The sequence below is a fragment of the Heteronotia binoei genome, chromosome 19 (genome assembly GCF_032191835.1).
Source record: "Heteronotia binoei isolate CCM8104 ecotype False Entrance Well chromosome 19, APGP_CSIRO_Hbin_v1, whole genome shotgun sequence".
Taxonomy (NCBI): Eukaryota; Metazoa; Chordata; class Lepidosauria; order Squamata; family Gekkonidae; genus Heteronotia; species Heteronotia binoei.
Window position 1 is genome coordinate 1,272,134 of NC_083241.1, and position 27,315 is coordinate 1,299,448.

A 27,315-nucleotide genomic window follows, 5' to 3' on the forward strand; every position below is an offset into this window, starting at 1 on the left:
GCTTAGATAGATAAAATTGACTTGATATAAACTATGAAAAGCTTGCTTGTGTGTTTGTTTGTTCATTTATTTTGGTAGATTTATATTCTGCCCTTTCCCATAGCGGGCTCAGGGAAGATTACAAACATAATAAAAACAGTTAAAATCCAACAATAAAATAATAATATACAATCAAAACAAGCACAGCTAAATAAAATATCACAAATATCAAATATAGATTTTTTTTCCAATTAATGGAGTGAATGAGTGTAGTCTGCTCAGACATCTGAATCTTCAGTATCTTTTCCCACTGCAATTAAAAACTCTTTCCTTCAGTGGCTTATCACAGTGTTTCCCATTTGCAGGATTGTGACCCGGTACCGGGCCGCGGAAGCCTCACTACCGGGTCACAAGAAAAGCCAAAGCTATCCCCGCCCCCAGCAAAGCTAGCCCTGCCCCCAGCAAAGAATGACCTCTGCTCTGCTTCCTTCCTTACCCCATCTCTCTGTTGTGCAGAGAAAAGTTAGCCTTGAAGACTGACACAGGCTGCAAAGCCTGCTCTCCATCTGGCTTCCTTCCTTCTCCCGTCTCTCTGTTGTGCAGATAAAAGCTAGCCTTGAAGACTGACACAGGCTGCAAAGCCTGAGCTCCGTTTGGCTTCCTTTCTTCCCCCGTCTCTGTTGTGCAGAGAAAAGCTAGCCTTGAAGACTGATGCAGGCTGCAAAGCCTGAGCACCATTTGGCTTCCTTCCTTCCGCCATCTCTCTGTTGTGCAGAGAAAAGCTAGCCTTGAAGACTGACACAAGCTGCAAAGTCTGAGCTCTGTTTGACTTCCTTCCTTCCCCCGTCTCTGTGTTGTGCAGAGAGGAGCTGGGCTGCCTCTCCTTCCTTCTCCCCACCTCCCAGTGTTTGAGAGAAAAGCTGGCATCCTCTGGCACTTTAGACCCATGAAGTGTTCTTCAAGGTATGAGCTTTCGTGTGCCTTGCAGTATGTTCTTTTGGGGAGATTTCCCCGGGAGGCCTGGGCGGTAAAGTAGGGTGGGTGTGTGTTTTTCAGCTGGGAGGGGCGGGGAGTGGGCATTCCAGTAGCTATTTTTTTTTACCAAACGACCCCTGGGCAGAATTGTTGCTGACTGAGGTCATCTGATGGTGAGGAAGGCTTTTTCTTCTTTGCCCCCTCCTTTCTTTCTTTCCCTGCAAGTGATGCTCTGTCTGTATTCTTCGTGCTGGGAGGGGGGGAAGCAACAGTGGGAGGGCTTCTAGTGCCCTGGCCCCACTGATGGACATTCTGGAAGTGACATCACAGGAAAAGGTGGAGTTTTGGTTCAGTGTGCCCCAGAAGTGACATCACTTGGCCCTTGACACCACAGGAAATGACATAACTCCTGTCTCCCGGCTCCATCCCCGAAGTCTCCTGGCTCCATCCCCAAATTTTAGCAGGTCACGAAGGAGAAGTGTAAAAATAACCAGGCCATGGGAAAGAAAAGTTTGGGAAACCCTGGCTTATCATATAAAAGAACACATGGTAAATTCTAGATAGATTTTGTGCCTTTTTCCTGTAATTGGATGCTGTACCAAAATATTCTTGTATTTCATCAGCAGGACCCGCTAATTGTGCTCTTGACATAGTTTAGTCATGCATTTTTGGAATGCAGTGACTTTTTTTTTGTATAGTCAGAAGGTAGATACTGCAAACTAGAGTTCTTTGCCATAGGCAAAAACTATTACGATGCATCGCCTTGTAAGCAACAAGAAATACTGGCCTTGAATTCTTGCTGTGGAATACGCTGTGCTAAATCTGATCCCTGAGCTGTCAGTAGGATGATTTTCTGTGTTAACTGGCCTTTTTTGTCATCTCCATTGAGTACACACAAATTCAGCAACCTGGTCTCCGGTTTCATGAGAGCTTCATCTGTTAGTTCCACTGAGTGATTTCTGCATCTATCTCCGGTTTCATGAGAGCTTCATCTGTTAGTTCCACTGAGTGATTTCTGCATCTATCTTGACTGCATCCATCTTCACTTGTTTGCCTCTGCCACATTAAGTTCTTTCCTGGCCTCACGATTAGCATCTTCAGCATACAGTACCACCAAGAGTTTAAAACTCGCGTATAAACTGCTACTTCCTTTTGCTCTCTTACCGCTCATCTCAGTGTGGTCTATCGTTTCAAGTTACAGAAGAATCATAGAACGGCCAGAAATCACGATAGAGATTTCTGAAGTGTAGTACCCGGCTGTGTGAGGAGTAAAGGTAGGGTTTTTCCCCACATCCCCCAATAAGGAGAGGGGGGTTGGCCTTACCTGGTTCCCTCCCGCTCAGCCTTTGGTGCTTGTGAGGTCTGAGAGCCAGTTTGGTGTAGTGGTTAAGTGCGCAGACTCTTATCTGGGAGGGAACTGGGTTTGATTCCCCCACTCCTCTATTTGCAGCGACTGGAATGACCTTGGGTCAGCTGTAGCTCTTGCAGAATAGTCTTTGAAAGGGCAACTGCTGTAAGAGCTCTCTCAGCCCCCGCCACCTCCCGGGGTGTCTGTTGTAGGGGAGAAAGATAAAGGAAATTGTGAGCTGCTCTGAGACTCTGAATGGGGAGTGGAATATAAATCCAATGTCGTCGTCTCCCCCCCCCCCTTCTTTTTCTTGCCATGGCAACTTGTCCACTATCCTTTCCCCCCATGAGTCCAGCAGTATCTTCACAACATGCTCCCCCAGAGCTGGCCTGGACCACTGTCATTTGCTAGTCCCCTGGCCAGCGAGGTTGTGGCAGAGGCTGGAGCTGACCTCATCCGTGGTTTCTTGCCTTGGTGCCGTCAGCAGACTCTGACCTTTCCTCCCCCATTCAGCTCAGCAGAAGATGCATCAACGGAGAGAGACCTGACACCAAGGCAAGACTCCACGGATCACCTGCCCTCTGGCTGTGCCTCTCTCGCTAACCCAGGGAGGGAGCCGTGCTGGCGAGCCAGGATCCGGCCCTGTGGCCCAGAGGCGCAGCAGCCAAGGGAGGCACAGAGGCATGGAGAGCTGTGAATTTTGGGTAGCCTTGTGGGCAAATTGAAGACAATACCCTCTTTTTCCTCCAAGCAGATCAGGGAAACAAGCGCTGTCTTCCTTTTGAGTAAGTGCAGGATATGCTTGGGCTTCCGGAAAGGCTGTAACAGGAATCCTCACCAAAGGTAACTGTGCTTGCTTAGCAATTGGGGAATAAGAGGATGAGCCCTTGCATGGAATAGTGCAGCAGTCCCCAACCCCCAGGCTACAGACTGGTACCGGTCCGTGGCCTGTTAACAACCGGGCCGTGGAGCAAGGCAGAGGTGCTGCACTGCCCCTTTCGCCTCACCACCCCTTCCTCCCACCTAGGATCCAGGTGGACGAAAGAGGCAACGCAGCCTCACTCCGAAGCACCACCTCTTTAATCCGCATGGGTGTCAAGTCTGCTTTAGTTCTGGTCAAGCCTGTACTCAAACGTTGGTTCAGAAGAAATGTATTCTGGGTAAAACCACACTGTGCACCGAATGCTGCTAGCTAAACTCTCCTCACCCCCCTCCCGTCCTTTGTTGTGTAGTTTTGCTTTGAAATGGAAACATGGGAAAAAGATTGTAGTGCCTTCTCAGACAAGAGGCGGGGGGGGGGGGGAGTGCGGAGACGCCAAGGCCAGTAGGCCTGAGAACGAAGTAGTAACATCCATGTGTGAATGTGCCCTGCATAGAGTGCCCCTCCCTCAAGAATCCCTTTGATGTGTACCTTAAATGCTTTGTTACTCTGTATGATTTTCAGTCTTTCAATCTCTATCATAGTCGATAGTCATGATTACAATAAACTAGCAACTTTGTTTCACCAAAGTCTCGTTATTGAATCCAGCCGACTTGACAATGGGTCCTGGGCGGGCGGAAGGGGCAGCACAGCAGCGACCTTCGCCTCCTCCTCATCTAAAGACCCCCGTGGGGAGCAGCCTGGGGCAGTAAAAACCCCACCACCACCACCCCACCAGTCCATGGACAAAACTATCTTCCACGAAACCAGTCCCTGGTGCCCAAAAGGTTGGGAGCCAGTGGATTAGCGAAACAGCTAAGTGGCAGGAAGTTGAGCAGGAGTAAATGGGCAGTTCTCGTAGTGGAGGGAACGGAGAAGGCAGGTGTGTAGGGGTTGCTATGCGGCTGTTTAATTTGTTTGTGCAGTTTTTGTGCAGGATGCAAACTGGATGTTTGGGTGACGGAGTGGCTAACGTAGGTCAACGAAAGCAAGCATGAGATGTACTTTTAAAAAAACCTAGCCTGACATGTGCATGAAGCTGCAGTACAACCTGCCCTAGACGGCCCAGGCTAGGCTGATTTCAGCCCTGGGAGACCAGGAAAGGCCAGGCAGGCAAGGGCAAACCACCGTTGATGGCCTCTTGCCTTGAAAAGAAGAAGGCTGCAGATTTATACCCCGCCCTTCTCTCTGAATCAGAGACTCAGAGCGGCTTACAATCTTCTACATCTTCTCCTCCCACAACAGACACCCTGTGAGGTGGGTGAGGCTGAGAGAGCTCTCCCAGAAGCTGCTCTTTCGAGGACAACTCCTGCGGGAGCTCTGGCTGACCCAAGGCCATTCCAGCAGCTGCAAGCGGAGGAGTGGGGAATCCAACCCGGTTCTCTCAGATAAGAGAGCTCTGGCTGACCCAAGGCCATTCCAGCAGCTGCAAGTGGAGGAGTGGGGAATCAAACCCGGTTCTCCCAGAGAAGAGAGCTATGGCTGACCCAAGACCATTCCAGCCGGTGCAAGCGGAGGAGTGGGGAATCAAACCCGGTTCTCCCAGGGAAGAGAGCTCTGGCTGACCCAAGACCATTCCAGCAGGTGCAAGTGGAGGAGTGGGGAATCAAACCTGGTTCTCTCAGATAAGAGAGCTCTGGCTGACCCAAGGCCATTCCAGCAGGTGCAAGTGGAGGATTGGGGAATCAAACCCGATTCTCCCAGATAAGAGAGCTATGGCTGACCCAAGGCCATTCCAGCAGGTGCAAGTGGAGGAGTGGGGAATCAAACCCGGTTCTCCCAGATAAGAGAGCTCTGGCTGACCCAAGACCATTCCAGCAGCTGCAAGTGGAGGAGTGGGGAATCAAACCCGGTTCTCCCAGATAAGAGAGCTCTGGCTGACCCAAGGCCATTCCAGCAGCTGCAAGTGGAGGAGTGGGGAATCAAACCCGGTTGTCCCAGATATCTCTGGCTGACCCAAGGCCATTCCAGCAGGTGCAAGTGGAGGAGTGGGGAATCAAACCCGGTTCTCCCGGATAAGAGAGCTCTGGCTGGCCCAAGGCCATTCCAGCAGGTGCAAGTGGAGGAGTGGGGAATCAAACCCGGTTCTCCCAGATAAGAGAGCTGTGGCTGACACAAGGCCATTCCAGCAGGTGCAAGTGGAGGAGTGGGGAATCAAACCCGGTTCTCCCAGATAAGAGAGCTCTGGCTGACCCAAGACCATTCCAGCAGCTGCAAGTGGAGGAGTGGGGAATCAAACCCGGTTCTCCCAGATAAGAGAGCTCTGGCTGACCCAAGGCCATTCCAGCAGGTGCAAGTGGAGGATTGGGGAATCAAACCCGATTCTCCCAGATAAGAGAGCTATGGCTGACCCAAGGCCATTCCAGCAGGTGCAAGTGGAGGAGTGGGGAATCAAACCCGGTTCTCCCAGATAAGAGAGCTCTGGCTGACCCAAGACCATTCCAGCAGCTGCAAGTGGAGGAGTGGGGAATCAAACCCGGTTCTCCCAGATAAGAGAGCTCTGGCTGACCCAAGGCCATTCCAGCAGCTGCAAGTGGAGGAGTGGGGAATCAAACCCGGTTGTCCCAGATATCTCTGGCTGACCCAAGGCCATTCCAGCAGGTGCAAGTGGAGGAGTGGGGAATCAAACCCGGTTCTCCCGGATAAGAGAGCTCTGGCTGGCCCAAGGCCATTCCAGCAGGTGCAAGTGGAGGAGTGGGGAATCAAACCCGGTTCTCCCAGATAAGAGAGCTCTGGCTGACCCAAGGCCATTCCAGCAGGTGCAAGTGGAGGAGTGGAGAATCAAACCCAGTTCTTCCAGATAAGAGAGCTCTGGCTGACCCAAGGCCATTCCAGCAGGTTCAAGTGGAGGAGTGGGGAATCAAACCCGGTTCTCCAAGATAAGAGAGCTCTGGCTGACCCAAGGCCATTCCAGCAGCTGTAAGTGGAGGAGTGGGGAATCAAACCCAGTTCTCCCAGATAAGAGAGCTCTGGCTGACCCAAGGCCATTCCAGCAGCTGCAAGTGGAGGGGTGGGGAATCAAACCCGGTTCTCCCAGATAAGAGAGCTCTGGCTGACCCAAGGCCATTCCAGCAGCTGCAAGTGGAGGAGTGGGGAATCAAACCCGGTTCTCCCAGATAAGAGAGCTCTGGCTGACCCAAGGCCATTCCAGCAGCTGCAAGTGGAGGAGTGGGGAATCAAACCCGGTTCTCCCAGATAAGAGAGCTCTGGCTGACCCAAGGCCATTCCAGCAGCTGCAAGTGGAGGAGTGGGGAATCAAACCCGGTTCTCCCAGATAAGAGAGCTCTGGCTGACCCAAGGCCATTCCAGCAGCTGCAAGTGGAGGAGTGGGGAATCGAACCCGGTTCTCCCAGATAAGAGTCTGTTCACTTCACCACTACACCAAACTGACCTCATGGGGGTGGGGTCACCATGAGTCGGCTGCAGCTTGAAATTTCCATCGCCGCCAGGGTGTGATAATTGGCCAAGAGAGAGGCTTTATGGTAGTGGTGGATAAGCAGATGGAAACCCAGTTGAAGATACTTATATTGCAAGCTGACCTCGTTTCTGCCCTGGCCTGGCTCGCCTGACCACATCAGAGCTTGGAAGCTAAGCAGGGTCAGTCCAGATCCGTGTTTGGATGGGAGACCTCCGAAGAATACCAGGATCACTATGCAGAGGCGAGCCTGGCGAGCCACCTCTGAACGCCTCTTGCACTGGAAACCCCACGAGGGGTAACCATAAATCAGCTCTAGTTTAATGGCAAAAAAAGCTAAAGGAGAATGTTGTCTCCATGCACACAGCAGGAGAGAAACAAGCAAATCCTAGGCTAGGGGTAATAAGAAAAAATGGATTGAAAACAGAACATCCAGTATTATAATGTCGCTGTAGCAAACAATGGCAGGTGTGCTGTTCTGGCTGCTGAACCTCGGAGGGTAGTACAGCGTTTGAGTCCAGTGCACTCGTGCGTGCACACGAAAGCTTATACCTGGAAACAAACTTGGTTGTTCCTAAAGGTGCCACTGGACTCAAACTTTGCTCTGTTGCTTCAGACTAAGCCGGCTGCCCACCTGAATTTCTCTCAGAGGATTGTGTAACACTAGACAGTACAACAATATATTTATTTTAAATATTTTACCCCACATTTTCTTTACTCTGGGTGTAGTGGTTAAGTGTGCGGACTCTTATCTGGAAGAACTGGGTTTGATTCCCCACTCCTCCACTTGCACCTGCTGGCATGGCCTTGGGTCAGCCATAGCTCTGGCAGAGGTTGTCCTTGAAAGGGCAGCTGCTGTGAGAGCCCTCTCCAGCCCCACCCACCTCGCAGGGTGTCTGTTGTGGGGGAGGGAGATAAAGGAGATTGTGAGCTGCTCTGAGACTCTTCGGAGTGGAGGGCGGGATATAAATCCAATATCTTCATCTACCTCACAGGGTGTCTGTTGTGGGGGAGGAAGGGAAAGGAGATTGTGAGCCGCTCTGAGACTCTTCGGAGTGGAGGGCGGGATATAAATCCAGTATCTTCATCTACCTCACAGGGTGTCTGTTGTGGTGGAGGAAGGTAAAGGAGATTGTGAGCCGCTCTGAGACTCTTCGGAGTAGAGGGCGGGATATAAATCCAATATCTTCTTCTTCTTCTTCACTTGCCTGACAAACTGCACAAGACGCAAGTGAAGATGTGCAACCATGCAGGCCCTTCGTACACCATTGAAGTGCTCAAGTTTTCCTGGGCTGGTGCCCGTTCTGCCAGCGTGGCTCTTGCAGGGCCACCAGCCATGAGCTTAGGATCCTTCGGCAAGCCCAAGCTCTATATACTGGGGGAGGGCAGATGTTAGCTCAGGTGTTCCCACGCAGGGCCTTCCTAAGCCCAGTCTTCAGATACTTGCGTGGTGCAGAAAAGGACAGTAAAATGGCTAGAAGGTTAGAGCACCTTCCCTGTGAGAATGAGGAGTTTGACCTTTTTGGTTTGAGCTTTTCGAGAGACAGTTTGGTGTAATGGTGAAGTGCACGGATTCTTATCTGGGAGACCTGGGTTTGATTCCCCACTCCTCCACCTGCAGCTGCTGGAATGGCCTTGGGTCAGCCAGAGCTCTCTCACAGAGATTGTCCTTGAAAGGGCAGCTTCTGGGAGAGCTCTCTCAGCCCCACCCACTTCACAAGGTGTCTGTTGTGGGGGGAGAAGATATAGGAAATTGTAAGCCGCTCTGAGTGTCTGTCCTTGAAAGGGCAGCTGCTGTGAGAGCCCTCTGAGCCCCACCCACCTCACAGGGTGTCTGTTGTGGGGGGAGAAGATATAGGAGATTGTGAGCCGCTCTGAGTCTCTGATTCAGAGAGAAGGGCGGGGTATAAATCTGCAGTTGTCTTCTTTTTAGTTTTTAATTCACAGAAGAAATGACTGGGCAGGGTGGGGGTAAGTATGGGAAGAGAGGGGTCTCTGTTGAATTGTTTTTCCTCTTCTCCCATTGGGCACCCAGGGGAATTAGAGGGTAGTAACAAGGCACAGAAAAGGAAGTTGTTAGCTTGTGGAATCAGCTTCCACATGATATAGGTAAGGCCACCCAGTTTGATTACCATCCAGTTGGTAAGCAGAAGGTCCCAGGTTCATTCTCTGGCATCTCCAACTAAAAAGGGTCCAGGCAAATAGGTGTGAAAAACCTCCACTTGAGACCCTGGAGAGCCATGAATGGGGCTGTGGCTCAGTGGTAGAGCATCCGCTTGGTAAGCAGAAGGTCCCAGGTTCAAGCATCTCCAACTAAAAAGGGTCCAGGCAAGTAGGCATGAAAAACCTCAGCTTGAGACCCTGGAGAGCCGCTGCCAGTCTGAGTAGACAAGACTGACTTGGATGGACTGAGGGTCTGATTCAGTATAAGGCAGCTTCAGATGTCCACATATGTCCAAAAAGAGAATAATCCACTTCATGGGATAGAACAACACTATCTGGCTGTTAGCCATGGTGTCTAAAAGGGACCGTATAATATATAATGGATCCAAGGAACCATTTCTAGGCACTAATCATGCCCCATTCACAGTATTTGACAATTACATTCATTAGTATAATGTAGATTACAATTACATATACTTCTGTTTACATCAATCAATATGACAGTTGTACCAAAGAAGAGGTTTACAAATCATAATTTTGACATCAAATCAGGACACCGAGCTCTTTGTTTTCATTAGGGTCGATTCCGGATTAGTGAGTGATTAGATGGGATGTGACACGGGAACACTGATATAATACAGCAAATCATAAATGCTGCATTGATAGTGCTTCCCATGGTGTTCTCTGAATTAATTTTAATTAATAAGAGTTACGTATGGTCCATTAGTAGAGGATTGATTATTGAAACTGAGATAATAAATTCCTGGATTTCGAGTTTCTTCGGACAACAGTTGGAATCCACGTAAGTGTTGGAACAGTCTAAAATTGTGCAGTGTTAAATTATGATTTGTAAGCCTTTTCTTTGATACAATTGTCGTATTGATTGGTGCAAAAATAAGTCTATGTAACTGTAATCCGTGTGATACTAATGAATGTATTTGTCAAATACTGTGAATGGTGTATAATTTAGTGCTTAGAAACAGTTCCTTTGGTCCACTATATATTATTACCTCACCATTTCTCCTCTACAGTCTTCAAGGGACCTCCAGGTTGAGTGGCAGGAAGCCACTGAATGCCAGTGCTGGGGCGGAGCAGCAACAGAAGGAAGCGTGGCCTCTGGGATCTGCTTGGAAGCACATTTGTCAGCCACTGTGTGAACCAGGATGCTGGAATAGACCAATCATGGCTGCTCGTGCACTGTGGCATGGCCTTGGGTCAGCCATAGTTCTTGCAGAGTTGTCCTTGAAAGGGCAGCTTCTGGGAGAGCTCTCTCAGCCCCACCCTCCTCATGGGGTGTCTGGTGTGGGAGGAGGAGATAAAGGGGATTGTAAGCCACTCTGAGTCTCTGATTCAGAGAGAAGGGTGGGGTATAAATCTGCAGTCTTCTTTTTCTTCCTCCTCCCACCCTTGCGTGTTCATGGGCTCTGTCTTGCCATAGGGCGAGATCATCAGCTATGTTCTGAGCGACCAGCAGGCGCCGTTGCTTGTTGCGGGAAGCCATGGATGCAAATACGGGCAGGGTGAGGAAAGAGGTGTGTGTGGGTCGAGGGTGGAACTGACTCTTCTGCTCACGTGGCTGTCCACATGTGGTAAAGGCAGGGCTGGGCACGTGCCACCTTTGAAACTAGTGCGCTTTGTGTGGTTTGAAAAGTGTGCCTGTGTTTCTTGGCAGAAGAAGCCTGGCACTGCCCCTGGACAAGTCTAGGCCAGTCCACAGGGAGGAGGAAGAGGAGAGGCGACATAAACAAATGGTGCAGTTCACACAGGGGGAGAAGGCAGTTTAAATGCTTTTTAGCCAGAAAATGTAGCTGGGAAATGTCTGGAATACCAAGTTAGCAGGAGGGGCAAGGGATGTGAAATTTCTAGAATTCTTGATGTCATGGAGTAAAAGCAGTCTCCTCCAGAAAAAAAAAACAGGCATTCAAGGAGAAATGAAAATAAGAAAGCATTGCATTTATCAAACCTAGTTTTACTTCTTGAGCAGCATAGATACAGCAGTTATGACTTAGCATTTGGCACTGCATGTTAATAAAACATAAGGGGGAAATGGCACCATTGTGCGTATCGTTGAATTAAGGAATACCAGCAGTCTTGTGAATATACCCAGTTCCCGAGAAGGAGGCAGAAGCTGTGCACACTTAGTTTTTGGAGTGGGATTGGTGTGCAACTGGGGTGGGGGAAAGGAGTTGAAAATAGAAAACAGTTTTTGTAATCAGGCTGGTATTTGGACAAAAATAGTCATACGGTACTTGGATATCAAGTCAAACTTCTGCGTGCTGGAAGCATCACTTCAATATTTACAATCATGTATATTGTAGCATGTTTACTGTGAACAAAATTAGTCAGCTTAAAACAATGACTGTCTCATGATGTAGATTCGCCTTGCATCAATCTTTGTACTATGCACTTTAAGTTGATACCTTCCCACTCCAGAAAAGAAAATATTTTGTATTAGTTTTTTCCCCCTTTGAGAGTCTCCCAAATTTACATTGGATTGGGGGAGACAGAAGAATTAAAGTGGGAAGAGGAGAACCTATTTTAGTCTAAGTGTTTCTGGGTTTTTTCCCTCCGGGTGGTCATGTCTCTAGGTGTGCCCCCCCCTCCTTTAGCCAGGAGCTTCTGTCCAGCATTTTATGAATCAAACTAAAGATTTATATCAAGAGTTAACAGCCATTGCTCCTTGGAGTGCCAGCGTTTACTTAAGATTCTCCATTCTCTGTGCTATCAAATAATTCCGGTTGGTCCCAGTCAGTTTCTTATCTCCAAAGGAGTTAGTATTGCTAAATTCTCGAGTCTGGCAATGTTAAAAGGTTCTTTATGGTCTGTGTCGGGGGCTTCGACAAATATCTGCCCAGCTGCTGCAGAATACCTCCTGAATGCTCTAGGAAGACCCCAAAAAGATGGTAAGAAGATCTACTCTAGACATTTTTTTAAAAGCTTTTATTTCATAGATGTGTGGGTCTGAAGCAGCAGAACAAAATTTGAGTCCAGTGGCACTTTTAAGACAACAGGGTTTTATTCAAGGGTATAAGCTTTTGTGTGCATCCTTGCTTCTTCAGGTAGGTTCAGATACCGAAGTGTGCATGTACACAAAAGCTTATCCCCAGAATTAAACTTACGTTGGTCTTAAAGGTGCCACTGGACTCAAATTTTGTTCCTTTACTTCATAGGGTTTTCCTTTGTAGTTGATAGCTTCATTTCCAGTGCCCCTCACTTGGTAATGTGGCTGGGGAAGGGGGGGAGTATCTTGGGATATTTTTTATCTTCAGAAGAAGTCCTGATCTGCTTAAATCCCATGGCAGTTCTGGTGGACGTAAAGGTCCATGAAGTATCCATGTAATATGTTGTAGATTGTGGCAGGGTTTGTTCACACGTTCATCAGGTTCCATTATAAGGCAGCATTCCTTTTTTTTATTATTCCTGTGTCATGTTAAACGGAGGCTAGATGGTCATTTGACAGCAATGAAGATAGTGACCAATTTTGCACTAGACCTTTAATCCTGGTTTAGCTCTGTCCCCAAACTCGCATTCTGCACGATAATCATAGTATCAGATAAACCAACTCTATGATTCTTTGATTTTAGAGTAGAATGTCAGCTTGGGGACAGAGATAAACCAGGATTACAGGTTTAGTGCGAAATTGGTCCCTGTGAATTTAGGGGGAGGTATTTGTGAGTTTCCTGCATTGTGACCCTGGAGGTCCCTTCCAGCTCTATGATTCTATGTCACACAATCCCAAAACTGGAGCTTTGTTGTAAAATACTAAATTTTGGAGTGAAGCTTAGTTTAGTTTTGTGGAGATGATGAGAGAATACTCCTTGGAGCACAGGGCCGTGAGGGGATAGATTTTAAAACCTCTGCATTTAGTTTTCCCCTCTTTAACAGCACGATCCAAAGGGGGGTGGTGGTGGTGGAAAGTCTTTTGGGAGCAGGAAGGGTTTGCACCAACATACGACTGGCGCCGCCACAGTGGAGGGGAGTTACGTGGGCGGGGGGCCCGAGGGCAGCGGCGTTTGATGGCTGCCCCCGAGTGTGGGCAGAAGTGAGGCGGAGCGTGGCGTTCAGGCAGAGGAGGGGGTGGAGTTGGGGGCACGGCCAGGCTTAGGCAGCTTCCTGAGCCGTTTGGCCCATGACACCCCTCCCCCCAAGAGGCGCAATGTTATGCCGGCAAAAATAGCGGCATGTTCCATAGGCACTCATTGAAACCAAAAACAAAGGTCGCCTCCGCCATTGTGGAAGCTCGCAAACCCCTTAGGAAGCAGCGTGATTGCCTCACCAATCCCCTCGTGCCTTGGCCTGGCGAGCTCCCTCCCCGGCACCCAATCGTGGCCCCCCCTCACTATAATGTTCTCTACATGGGGCTACCCTTGGCGCTGAGCCGGAAACTACAGCTAGTGCAGAACACTGCAGCGCGGCTGTTAATGGCGCTCCCCAGGTGGGAGCACATTCGGCCAGTGCTGAGAGAGCTGCACTGGCTACCTATTGTGTTCCGAGTCCGTTTCAAGGTGTTGGTATTGACCTTTAAAGCCCTCTGTGGTCAGGGGCCTGTCTTATCTTCGGGACCGCCTTTCTCCACACGTTCCCCAGAGAGCACTGCGTTCAAGGATAAAAAATCTATTGTCCATCCCTGGACCAAAGGAGGCTAGGTTGCGGCTGATACAAGCTAGGGCCTTCTCGGTGGCAGCACCAGAATTGTGGAATGCTCTCCCGGAGGCCATAAGGGCTCTGCGGGATCTCTCTACTTTCTTCAGGGCCTATAAGGCCGAACTGTTTCGACAGGCCTTTGAGATCTAACCGGGAGAGAGCTGCCACCCTACATCATTATAGAGTACCATGATCACCACTTAGATTATGTTGTAGTGATACAGGGCCATGAAATGAAATGTTTTTAAATAATTTTAAACTGTAGCTTTTTTATTGGTTAATTTGTAAAAATGAATGTTGTTAGCTGCCCTAAGTCCACTTGCGGAGAGGGCGGGATAGAAAGAAAGAAAGAAAGAAAGAAAGAAAGAAAGAAAGAAAGAAAGAAAGAAAGAAAGAAAGAAAGAAAGAAAGAGAGAGAGAAATACTTCCGCTCTGCCTCGCACAACTCAGTAGTTAGGGACAGGTTTGCGTGGTGGGAAGTTTTGCCGGTGAGCTCCCAGCCATGCAGACTTAGAGTGAGGGACAAGCAGGCACGTTGGTGATGGTTTTCACCGCGTGGTTGCTTTGACAGTATCTTTGACTTGCAAAGGGGAGAGAGACTCTTGTTTCCAGGTCTCCACAGGTTCCGGGCTTCCGGAGGCTCTGCATGCGAGCAAGGACTGTCACCCATGGCTGGGTAAGTTCCACTGTCTCCTCCCCCCCCCATCCTCCTCCTCCCCTCCCTCTCGACCGCTCGGTGTGTGAGTGTCTCTGGCACTTGAACCCGGCAGCGGGCTCCAGCAGGGGGCATTTGCTGACCCCGCTCCCCTGTGCTGCTGCCTGCTCCCTTCCCTTAGTCTGCCCTCTGCCGCGTTCCCAACCCCTGGCAGGGCACGGGGGGTGGTGGTGTGTGGCAGCTGCCTCATTGCGGGGAGGTGGGTCAGACTGTCCCTTTAAGAGAGCGCCGGGCTGAAATGCAGCCTGCTCTTCCAGCCGCCGCCCCTGCAGGTGCTCTTGATCTCTATCTCCGTTTTGCAGGTGGGACTCCAACACAGAGGATTCCGCGTGTGCTGCTCCACCGCCCCCCCACTCCCTCAGCTGTTTCTGCCTGCCGTTCTGAATGGAGCCCCGCCCACAGCAAGACTGCCCAGCGCACGTCAGGGAGACTGTTGCACTCTGTTCCGGAAAAATAAAGTTTGAACTGTGCCCTCTGTTGTCTTTCCTGCTTGGCATCTGCTGCACGTTCCCTGGGCAACACCCCCCTCCCCCCGTCAGTGGCCTCTCCGAGGGAGTGCCTGGGAGGGAGGGCAGATTTGGTTTTGGGGGGGGGGAATGGTCTATGAGCTGTCACGCTGCCCCCCGTGTGGCTGGACAGGGGAGGGGAGTGCCGCCCCTCAGCCTGCCCAGGCTGAGAGCCTACCCGACCCCACAGGGCTGTTGTGCTCAGGGCACTAATGGGGGGCTGATGACGTGGACTCAGAGTTCTGTGGCTGATGCACTTGCACTCTGAGTTCTGCAGCTCCCGGGGGAGGTGTTCTGTGCACACAGCAGGGGGCGTCAGGGCAGCACAGGGGGTCTCTGGGTGGGGGGGTGTCTGCTGCTGGGCTGCTCACTCCAAGACACACATTCCAGCCACTGTCTGTGACAGCGAACTCCTGCACTTGGTACTTCCTGCTTGTCTGCCTGCCATTGGCAGAGTCTCTGACAGCGGGAGGGTGTGAGGGGATTGACGGCTTCTCTGTGGTCCCGTGCGGGCCTGTCTCGCCCCCTCGCCATCAAGCCAGGCTTCTCGTGCGCGCATGCCCAGCCTCACTCCTGTTCCCTCCCCATGTTGGTGGGACGTCTCTCCTTTGCCTGTGATGGTCTGCCCATCATTGGCTCCGTTCTCTGTTTGGGGGCGGGTTGGGGATGGCTGTCAGCCTCTCTGGGGCCGCCTCTCCCCATCTCCGACTGTCATGAGCCGCGGCGCATGCGCCAGGACTGGCCAATGGGGAGGAGTGGGCTGGCCCTCCCTTCCAGCTGCCTCCGCTTCTCTTGCATGCGGCTTCTCCCTCACGGCAAGCTACACCTCTCCCCACACTCCAGCATGCCGAAGTCCTCAGGAAGTGTACTAGCGGCACGGCAGCTACGCCACAGCCGGCCGCCACTTATGTCTGGATTGGGCTGCCCGTCACCAACTCTAGTTAAATTCCCATAAACCAGACATGGCTACTTGGACTTTCAGTTTTTATTAAATCCGCAAGTGCATAGCTCAAATACATTTGTGCATGTATCAGTTATACTAAATATATGCAAACTAAGCTGTGTTCATCTTATCTGCTGTATTTTAGGTCTGAAGAAATCAAAGCAGCTTGTAGAATTATGATCCCTCTAGACAGGATTTAAAGGAGGCATTAAAATGTATCTGATTTATGGAATTATCTTCCTAATCACCTGCAGAGATATTGCGTAGTGCATGCTGGAGTCAGCCTGAGAACTATCCACTTACAAAAAATGTATTCACTAATAGAATAGGCTATGGATTAGAAAAGCAGATTCCGGTATGATGAGTTCAGTGTACTTTAAATAGCCTGGGGGGTGTTCCTGATTGTTAAAGGTACCAGTGAAAGCGCATTTTGATTGGTGTTCAGCATCGGAATGATTTTGAGCAATTTGCCTTCTGTTGCACTGATTGGGATTACTTGGATACGGACCAGTTCTGGGTGAATCAGAATTATGACACAGGAGTTTATTCCAATCCTGAGAGTGTTGTGTATGCAAAAAGCACTTAATCGAAAACTCCTTAAGAGCGCATCTAAGGATAACTAACCCGTGCAAATCACAAGTGTGTTGATTTGCATGGGTTAGTGGATCAAGAGGCATAGCAGTATTCTGTCAGGGCTGTTGTAGAATGTATGTTCAAAGTAGTGAGGAGCTGGTCTTTAAGAGAAGATTGGCTCCTGCCGACACAAATGGCTGCCTTCCAACGGTTCAAGAGGGGTGGGCCATAGTAGCTGTCTGCACCCATGTAGTTCTTACCAGTGAAGAGTCTGGTGTTCATCTGGTATTCCTGCCGCTTCTTTCTGTGTCAGCATTCTGCTGAGAGCAAAGTCTTATTCATACCTGAAATTATATATATATATTGCTTTCACAGAGTTCAGAGCGGCTTGACAGAAAATCCATTAGATTTGATAACATGTATAGGGCGGATGATTCAAGAATGTGGGTGGAATAAACAACAACATGGGATCACAGTTCATAGTAGAGGGAATACAAGCAAACACTGTGATATGCTGGCTAACACATTTAGTAAAACTTTTATCAAGAATCTTTCAACTCTCTTGTCACATTATAAAGAACTACAACCTTACAGTATTACGAAGAAAAGTTCATCCAGTGAGCACCTGCATAAAGGCTCATTTGGTCAAAGTCTTGCTCGGGAGCATTCTTGTTTACTTCAAAGTTATCAGCCTCTTGTTGCAATTCAGTGTGTGTCCAGGGAGCAAGCCAATCCTTAACTTCTTCTCTAAACAGATCCAAACTTTGCTAGTAAAAATCAGAAGGCTTTTTCATCGCTGCTGAAGAAGAGTTTCAGAGCGTCTTGCTTCTAAATTCAACACAAGTGATAAAAAACAAAGCACTTTGCCAGCAAAAGAGCATTTTGCCACCTAAATTCAGAAGGCTTTTGCATCTGGTTAGAGAAGAGGTTCAGGACTGACTTGCTCCATAAAAATTTAAACACTTAAATGGCACTGAGAGGATGCTAATTTTGGAGGAAATAAAGAGGTAGCAGAGAGCATTTTGCCAGCCAAATCCAGAAAGCTTTTGCTGCTTTTTAGTCTCCTGGTTGTCGTAGCAGCCATCTGATTCCTGAGCCCTTGGGTCGATGCTTCTTTTGCCAGTAATAGATAGATAGATAAATTTATTGTCATTGTTCTCAACAAAAAGAGAGCAACGAAATGAGGTGCTCTTCCACAAAACATACCAACACATCAAACACACATATTCATATTCATACCATTTAAATACATCTAAAACCATTTAAACCATTAAAACCATTTAAATACATCTAAAACAGATAAACATTCATAAAACCATTTAAATATATCTAAAACAGATAATCCTTCATAACCCTGCATTTAGCCTAACCACAGCACTTGGATAGAAACTGTCCTTAAATCTGTTTGTCCTAGCCTTCAACACTCGCTGCAGGCCAAAGACTGGAAGACGTGAGGTGGTGCTTCTGTAGTTGTCCTTAGAGTTTGCTGTTCCATGGTAGCCTGTTATCTTATTTTCTTGGTATCTGTATTTTCTTGGTATCTGTATCCCAGATACCTTGTTGTTCTCTGCTTACATTTGGCGAGAGTGTTCCAGGTGTGTAGCCATGTTGGTTTGAAGCAGCAGAGTAAAGTTGCACCTTTAAGATCAACACAAGTGTTATTCTGGGTATAAGCTTTTGTGTGCGTGCTCACGTCTTCAGGCACCTTCTTTGCCTCTGAAGAAGTGAATGTGCACACAAAAGCTTATGCCCAGAATAAAACTGTTGGTTTTTAAGGACTTCAGACTTCGTTCACCTTGACGGAGTGACGTGGCCACTTTCCGATGACCGGCAAGTGAGGAGGAAAGCCTTGTAAGGTGGATACAGTTGTCTTTTCCTTAGGCTGAGCGCACAACACTAAGAATAGCCCGTCTTTGGTCGTAACGGTTCTCTCCCCACAGCATAGCATGACAGGAATGGAGCCCCTGTGGAATGAAGTAAAAAGAAATTTGTCCTGATCTTCAAACCTGGTGTTTGGTCTTGCTGCTTGTGCAATTCCAGACCTCTTAGAATCTATAAATAACCTTTATTACCGAGAGGGCCCAAGCTTCTCATTCTCTGCGTTCAGGGTGGCAGCCTGCCCTTTCCGCTGCTAGTTCAACAGCATCCTGTCTCTCTTCATCCTGAATTGTTCAAACAGTCCAACTTCTTGGTGCAAGACGTGCCTCAAATGCTGCATTTGCAGCCAGTATCATCAGGCCCCTATATAAATCGATGGTGCGGCCTCATTTGGAGTACTGTGTGCAATTCTGGTCACCGCACCTCAAATAGGACATTATAGCATTGGGAAAAGTGCAGAAAAGGACAACTGAAATGATTAAAAGGTTGGAACACTTTCCCTATGAAGAAAGGTTAAAACGCTTGGGGCTTTTTAGCTTGGAGAGACATTGACTGCGGGGTGACATGATAGAGGTTTACAAAATTATGCATGGGATAGAGAAAGTAGAGAAAGAAGTCCTTTTCTCCCTTTCTCACAATACAAGAACTTGTGGGCGTTCCATGAAATTGCTGAACAGTTGGGTTAGAATGGATAAAAGGAAGTACTTCTTCACCCAAAGGGTGATTAACACATGGAATTCACTGGCACAGGAGGTGGTGGCGGCTGGAAGCATAGATGGCTTCAAGAGGGGATTGGATCAACATCTGGAGCAGAGGTCCATCAGTGGCTATTAGTCACAGTGTATTGTTGAAACTCTCTGTCTGATGCTCTGTCTTCTTAGTGCTTGGGGGGGTGGGCAGCAGTGGGAGGGCTTCTAGTGTCCTGGCCCCGCTGGTGGACCTCCTGATGGCACCTGGGTTTTTTGGCCATTGTGTGATCAGGGCTAGCCCTGCCACTAGGCAAACTAGGCAATTACCTAGGGTGCTTGCCTTCTGGGGGGTGCCAGATTGGGTGTCCCCCATGTGACTTGATGACATGATCAGTGCAGGGGGGCACCAGAAGTTAACCTTGCCTAGAGTGCCAGACAGTGTGTGATGTGTGTGTGATGAGTGTTGGGCTGGATGGGCCATTGGCCTGATCCAACATGGCTTCACTTATGTTTTTATGTGACACAGTGTTGGACTGGATGGGCCATTGGCCTGATCCAACATGGCTTCGCTTATGTTCTTCCGTGACACAGAGTGTTGGACTGGAGGGGCCATTGGCCTGATCCAACAGGGCTTCTCTTATGTTCTTATGTGATACAGCATGTTGGACTGGATGGGCCATTGGCCTGATCCAACAGGGCTTCTCTTATGTTCTTATGAGACACAGAGTGTTGGACTGGATGGACCACTGGCCTGATCCAACAGAGCTTCTCATGTCCTTATGTGACACAGAGTGTTGGACTGGATGGGCCACTGGCCTGATCCAACAGGGCTTCTCTTACGTTCTTATGTGACACAGTGTTGGACTGGAGGGGCCATTGGCCTGATCCAACAGGACTTCTCTTATGTTCTTATGTGACACAGAGTGTTGGACTGGATGGGCCATTGGCCTGATCCAACAGGGCTTCTCTTATGTCCTTATGTGACACAGAGTGTTGGACTGGATGGGCCACTGGCCTGATCCAACAGGGCTTCTCTTACGTTCTTATGTGACACAGAGTGTTGGACTGGATGGGCCATTGGCCTGATCCAACAGGGCTTCTCTTATGTTCTTCTGTGACACAGAGTGTTGGACTGGATGGACCATTGGCCTGATCCAACAGGGCTTCTCTTCTGTTCTTATGTGACACAGAGTGTTGGACTGGATGGGCCATTGGCCTGATCCAACATGGCTTCACATGTTCTTATGCCAGTGTGTGCTGCAGTTACTCTGTGATAGAAAGCAAAACTCTCTTCTAAAAAGCAAAACCTTAAACTGGCATCACTGAGCTTTTAAAAGTGTTCCAGGGACTTGTTAGCTGTATTGTAAGCTTATGTGAAACACGTATCTGCCCTCAAGGTGGCATTTGAGGATGCGCTAGATACACACCAGTTCACAAACCTGCAGAAATTATCAGGGACTTTGAAGCCTGCCCTTCCTCTTTGGCATTTGCCGTATGCAGGACAGCAGACTTCTCAAAGGGTACTGAGAGCTGTGTGTGTCCCACGGGGGCTTTCATCTTCAGAACAACACAGTGAGACCCTCGGAAGAAGAAGAGTACCTCACTTTTCATTACCCTAAGGAGTCTCAAAGTGGCTTACAATCACCTTTCCCTTCCTCTCCCTACAACAGACAGATATCCTGCGAGGCAGGTGGGGCTGAGAGAGTTCGGAGAGAACTGTGGCTGGCCCAAGGTCACCCAGCAGACTGCAGGTGGAGGAGGAGTGGGGAATCGAACCCAGTTCTCCAGATTACAGTTTGCTGCTCTTAACCACTACACCACATTGGCAGGTAAAATTTAAAAGCAAGTTTAAGCAAAATGTTTGTATAGTTGGTACACAGCTAACATGATAGAATCTCAAGGGGTAGCTAATTTTACAAGCCCTCCCCTCAAAAGGCCCTGTCCCAAGTCCTCATCAGACTCGCTCCTTGACTGGAAAGGACTCTCTGAGCTGGAAAGAAAAATCCTTATTTGTTAAGAACTTCTAGTCAGAAGCTGACTGAATAGGGATGGGGTCTGGGAAAACTTTCCGAGCTACAGAAATAGTGGGAGATTCATGCTATCTCTTCATTCAGTTGAAAAACCACCATTGATTTCTGCTGCTGGAATGGCCTTGGGTCAGTCATAGCTATCGCAGGAGTTGAAAGGGCAGTTTCTGAGAGAGCCCTCTCAGCCCCACCCACCTCACTGAGTGTCTGTTGTGGGGGGTGGAGAAGATATAGGAGATTGTAAGCCACTCTGAGTCTCTGATTCAGAGAGAAGGGCGGGGTATAAATCTGCAGTCTTCCTCCTCCTCCTCCTTCTCCTCCGCTTCTTCTGCTGCTGCTGCTGCTTATGGACGCAGCGGTGTGTTCCTCTCCCTGTGGATAAATCCTTTTTGATGCAAAACACAATGGAAACGAACTCCAGTCTGTGCAGTAAGTGCCTTCGTGTTGCACTCAACTAATGGGAGCATCTAGGGCTGAGCCGTTGGATCTTGGTAGCTGATCTGTGGAAGGGCTGAAACTCGGGGTGGAACATGCACTTTGTGTGCAGAAAGGCCCAGGATCAGCCCCCAACTTCTCCAGTTAATGGATCAGGGAGTGGGTGATGTGAAAGACCTCTATGGGAGACCCTGGAGAGCTGCTGGCAATCTGAGCACACAGGGTTGGCCTTGACGGGCTGAGGCTCTGATTAGGATAAGGCGACTTTGTATATTCTGTGCGTTTTCTGGTTCGCACTCTGAAGAGATCTGAAAGCAAGGTGGCTGTGGCTGGTGGTGATTCCGTACACTCAGCAAAGGGGTGGGGGTGGGGGCCTCACTTCCCTGCCCCATCGCTAGCAAACTGATATGAGCTGCATGAACTTGGAGGGCTGTCAGAACTTGTATCTTTACTGCTGGTTCCCTATAATGTGACCAATGCTGTAATGTATTCTTACTGTGGCTTAGAGCTGCTTTGTTACTGAACCAAACTGACTCCATGTTGTAACCCTTGCTTGACCCAAAGTGCTTGAATAGTAATTAACCTTGCCCCACTGGTATCCAAAATATTTGGGGCTGTAGAATGAGTTATGTTATGTCTCTGCACATTCTCACACTGGGATCCTTTGAAGCCGAGCAGCATGGCCTTCGGAGTGGGGAGGCATCCTCTCTACTGATAGTGATGGTGAGAAGACAGATGTGCCTGTAACGGTGTGAATTGTGGCTTTGTGAGATGTTTGCTTTACGTGTATAAAATTGTGCTGGTGCTGGCTCTCGCCATCACTGTTATCTTGCCTCTTCCAGTGCTTAGTTCTCTTCAATAAAATCCTAACTTTGTAACCAAGTATGGGATCCGTTTGAAGTTCTTAAGTTCTGACATTATAACAGTGATGGCGAGAGCCAGCACCAGCACAATTTTATACACGTAAAGCAAACTTTCCACACCAGGGAGCTGTAGGCCCTCTGGGATCCCGGGTCCTCTGTGTGAAAAATGCCATTATAGCATATTGGAATTGTGCTCGTGATTGAATTGTCTGCTCTGCAATCCAAACAAAGCAAGCTCAGCGGGTCTTGATATCCCCGTTGCATGCCTCCTCCCCAGGCCACCCACAGCCTTTGTGCCTTGACATGCTCTCCACGCACCCAGGATATCAGAATGACGGACGTTTGACTGGTAAATAAAGTTACGGTAATCTGAGTCCTAGAGCGCTGTGAACACACGCATTGTAATCCAGTTCTCAAGGGAAAATGTATTGCGATACATCATATTTGGAGGTTATTGTGGAACTGAGATGAGGTCCACTGCGTGTCCAGGTTTAGTAATGATTGACACGACTGTTTCCAGAGCAGATTTTCCTCCAACCTGCACTGATGTCTATGGATGGATATGCAGTTTGGGTTTTGTGCACGCAGTCCTTCTAACGGGTCACCTGCCAAGTCGCTTGGGTCCAGTGGCAGACGTTTTGTGAGCCAGCTGCGGAGAAATGTTCATGTTGGACCTCTTCAGAACTGCCTTGGAGGGCCTGGCCTTTTGGCCCTCAGCGCCAAAACCATCTTGAGCTGTTGAGCAAAGGCAGAAGTGAGACCTGTTCTTGAGCAGAGCACTTCTGGACAACTTTCGTTTCCAGAGTGGTCTTCGAAAGGAGAGGGACTTTCAGATTGCAGCGCTTATTCTTTCAACGACTCACTTTTTGCCTGCCTGACCCCTTTTAAACTGAGCCGGGGTTTCTGCGTGTGGTTCGTGTGTTGCTTCGTAGCCTTCTTTTTAAAAAAAAAGAAACTTCATTTTTGTCTGAACTTTTAACAGTAGAATCCAGAGTTGCCTCCCAGTCACGATTCCTGCCAGCCCAACTTGCTCTATGAAATTCCTTTGAACATCCTGGTTTTATTTTTACTTGAACGTTGTTTTCACATCGGAAGACGGTTGGATTGCTTCTGCCTTCCTGGTATGTGTGCTTTTTAAGAGAGGTCACTCTGATGTTAGAGCAGAGATGTGGCTTTGAAATTCAAGTGCCGCTTAAAATCAACTACATACTTTTTTTTTTTTAAATTAAGGAGAGTTTGATTAATTGTGCAAAATGACTCCGAATTGTAATCCATAACCACTCTTCTTAATTTACAGAAAAGAGCGTGGTTGGGTGGATGATCGGGGACTTGTACCCACAGAGCCGAAATCAACAATTCGTCTTTGCTTGCCTCTGATGCTCTTTTTTGCAAATATGCCGGAGAACACCACTGTTCAGACTTTCGCTACCCAGGCTTTAGAAAACAAATCCATGCAAGACTAGTATGCTGGATCTGAAAGATCTTTTGTCAATCCTATGCAGTGCAGAATGGGGACAGAGCACTAACTAAAGGAACCATCGTTAGCTGTTTCCAGCCGCGGATATCCAAAGAGTGGCTTCCTCTGGAAGCGATGCAGAGCCTTGTTTAGGCAAGCATTTTGGGGCTGAAGAGGAGCGAGGTTTTGAAAAAGCTATTTAATTTTCCTCAGGACTTTTTAAGTAGAAAAGGCGCAGCAGGAACTCATTTGCATATTAGGCCACACCCCTGGCATCGCCATTGTTTTGCATAGGGCTTTTTCGTAGAGAAAACTCAGCTGGGGTTCATTTGCGTATTAGGCCACACACCCTGACACCAAGCCAGCGTTCCTGTGCGTTCCTGCTCAAAACCAGAGATAGCGGAAACCTCTCCTGCTGCAGGCCTCCTCTCTCTCTCTCTCTCTCATAAGAACATAAGAGAAGCCCTGTTGGATCAGGCCAATGGCCCATCCAGTCCAACACTCTGTGTCACACAGTGGCCAAAATTTTATATATATATATATATATATATATATATATATATATATATATACATACACACACACACAGAGTGGCTAATAGCCACTGATGGACCTCTGCTCCATATTTTTATCTAAACCCCTCTTGAAGGTGGCCATGCTTGTGGCCGCCACCACCTCCTGTGGCACTGAATTCCACATGTTAATCACCCTTTGAGTGAAGAAGTACTTCCTTTTAACCGTTTTAACCTGGCTGCTCAGCAATTTCATCGAATGCCCACGAGTTCTTGTATTGTGAGAAAGGGAGAAAAGTACCTCTTTCTCTACTTTCTCCATCCCATGCATTATCTTGTAAACCTCTATCATGTCACCCCGCAGTCGACGTTTCTCCAAGCTAAAGAGCCCCAAGCGTTTCAACCTTTCTTCATAGGGAAAGTGCTCCAGCCCTTTAATCATTCTAGTTGCCCTTCTCTGGACTTTCTCCAATGCTATAATATCCTTTTTGAGGTCCGGCGACCAGAACTGCACACAGTACTCCAAATGAGACCGCACCATCGATTTATACAGGGGCTCTTTGGGAATCTCTCAAGGCTCTTTGGGAATTCTTTGCAGTTTTCGCAGAAGGGCCAACTCAGCATTTCAACCCTGGACCCAACATCACCAGTCCTGAGGGGTCCAGCGTATTTTGTGGGCTGCATTTGCCCCTTCCGTACCAAGCCAGTCTCATCCAAATCGTTGAATCAGCATCAATCTATATAATGTATAGATTGATGCTGGTAAGTAAATTAGGTAGCCTACAGCTAGGAAATACATGTCCTTCTGTGATTTGCAAAAACACCAATTGGCAGGGAACTTTATTACCTTTTATGGCTATCCAGACCAAGTGGCCAATCCACACTTGTTTTATCATGTGACCACAGCCGGTTTGCACTCTTAAACAACAAACTGCATGTGTTTCAGCCCACAATTCCTGATCCCCTCATCTGATGAAGTGTGCTTAGAGAGCACACGAAAGCTAAATAAAACTTGGCCGGTCTTAAAGGTGCCACTTGACTCCTGCTTTGTTCAACTGCTTCAGACCGGCACAGCTGCCCTCTTGAACAAATCATCGAAGGGCTCCTCTTCCTTGTTTAACTTTGAAAATAAGGGGAAGAGGACCCCCCCCCCTCCACCTCTCCAGCCCCATTAATCATGATGTTGTCTGCTTAACGTCTTGACAGGCTTCCGTGGGGCTTCTGGCTGGCCTGTGGGAGACAGGCTGGCTGCAGGAGTAAGCTGAAACCTGCTTGCTTTCAGAACGGGGCTCGTGTTTGTAAAAAAGGGAGCTCGTTTTTATTTTTATTTTTTTAAAGTAAAGGCATGCGGGTCTTCTAATTTAACTTCTGAGATGCTCTTTTCAAAATAGACTCTTGCATTCCTTGTCCTGTGCAGTTGGGGCTTTGGTAGGCACAGTCGCATGGTCACCAAGCCAAGGCCGGCCATGAGCCATTGGTAGCGGGTCGGATACAAGTCTGTATTTATAATGCCCCATTTCCCAGTGGCTGAGAGGCGCCCCTTGGAAAATGTCAGTTCAAAGCTAATTAGGCATGGCGTATTTGCTGCCCTTGGTCAGATGGCAGCGCGTGTCGCCCGCTCGTGGTGGGATCAGCGCGTGTTCCCTTGCCTCACTGGCTGCTGGCAACCCTAATCTATTACTCAACAGATGAGCATGCAGCGAATGTATTATTAGCTATTTCTTTCGATCGCTCGGCTATCAAGTACCGGGCAAGCCAAAAAATAGCTCTGGAGTGGTGTGCGACTGTCTGCATATTGTTTACAGGATATTTTGGAGCTGGGCACTATTTACTGTGTCTGAGTCTTGGCGGTGGGAGTCAGTCCGCAGCGCAGAAGCCGCTGCGGAAACAAAAACCGTGCTGATGTAGGGTGCCAGGCAGGGGCAGCCGGAGCAGCTGGCAGAGCGCACCAAGAGCGACAGCCGTGCTTGGCAGAGGCTGCCTTGCAGAGCTGTCCGGCCTTTACAGAGAGCGATGAAGTCTGAAGAAGACCCCGAAGATGGAGGGAACCTGACCGGGGATCCAAGCTAAAAGAAAGATGGCCTAAGTGGAACACAGGAGGGTGGGGGGAATTCTAGCTTTCGACAAAAAGCCTGCCAGGACTCTGGCTGGCTGCTTCCTGTCTTGCACCTGAATGTCCAATGCATTGTTTGTTCTTAATAGCAGCGACTTGGGAGCTCTAGAATGAATCGTTGGTTCTCCTGTGCCCTGAGAAACACAGTAGGTATTGCAGATGCGGTGACAAACCTCAGTCGTCTGTGGGCAGGACCACTTTAATCCTTACCCCCCAGAGCGTGGTGTCCCTTCTCGGTGGTTCAAATCGCAATAGCCGCATATTGTAGGATTATTTCCATGACTGATTTGGAAGGTATTTGTTACTAACACATACTTTATCCAGTAGAAGATGGTACTTCCGGATTCCTTTTCAAAGGCTTGCAGAACTTTTTAATTTTTGAAAGCCTTTCCATGTTACTTGGGAACCTTAACTGTGTGCAGAGATTTAATTTTGGAAAGGGTTTGTTGTTATGATTGTGATTGTAACTGTGATGTAGATGGGTAGAAGGCGAACATTTGGTTCTTTGGAGCACTTAGGAGATGTGGGGTTTAAAATACTCATCCCACTGCAGTTAAGAATGTGAAAGATGCTTTAGGAGGGCTGGATAATATCTTTCAGTCCTGCGTAATGTAGATAGCAAGGTGGTTTGTGTTCTGCACAGGTATTACATAGAAATGTTTGTCCTGGGAAACTTGCCACACACACACAATGAATTCTGGATTAGCTGTTGATTTGATTTATTTAATTTATAGCCCGCCTTATCCCACAGGTGGGCTTAGGGCAGCTTACAACAAAGACCTGTACTGTTGCCAGCTTGAGGTTGCAGAGAGGTGGCAGTCAGCATGGCATAGTGAGAAACATGGGTTCGAACCCCCACTCTGCCATGGAAGCTTACTGGGTGACCTTGGGCCAGTCACAGGGTTGTTGTGAGGCTAAAAGGGAAGAGAGGAAAATGGCTGGCGTAAGTGTTGGGTTTTTGGCAGCTTCACTTCCTGAAGTCATTAAATGGTTTGTTCATGCACGTTGATGTCTTAGCTTAGTTTAAAGTTACAGCCAATGGCTTGCTCCGCACACATTTGCCACCAGCGCTAAGTGTGAATGTGCATAATTAACCAGTATTGGGATGCTCGAATTGGGTAATCAATATATCGGGGATGGGCTAGGGAGAAGGTCTTGCATT

The 27,315-nt window shown here is 48.5% G+C and overlaps 1 protein-coding gene across 2 annotated transcripts in view; it reads left to right on the plus strand.

Moving 5' to 3' along the window:
• The window catches only part of UACA (uveal autoantigen with coiled-coil domains and ankyrin repeats), a 75,480-nt gene that overhangs the window by 11,920 nt on the left and 36,245 nt on the right, over positions 1-27,315 (plus strand). Inside the window, exon 1 of one of the 2 annotated variants that reach the window (XM_060259929.1) lies at positions 26,184-26,299. The exons of the other annotated variant lie outside the window; for it this stretch is intronic. Coding sequence (XP_060115912.1) covers positions 26,264-26,299 — 36 coding nt within the window. The 5' untranslated portion in view covers positions 26,184-26,263. Of the gene's footprint in view, positions 1-26,183; positions 26,300-27,315 lie in introns of those variants that run through there. 2 annotated transcript variants of the gene reach the window in all.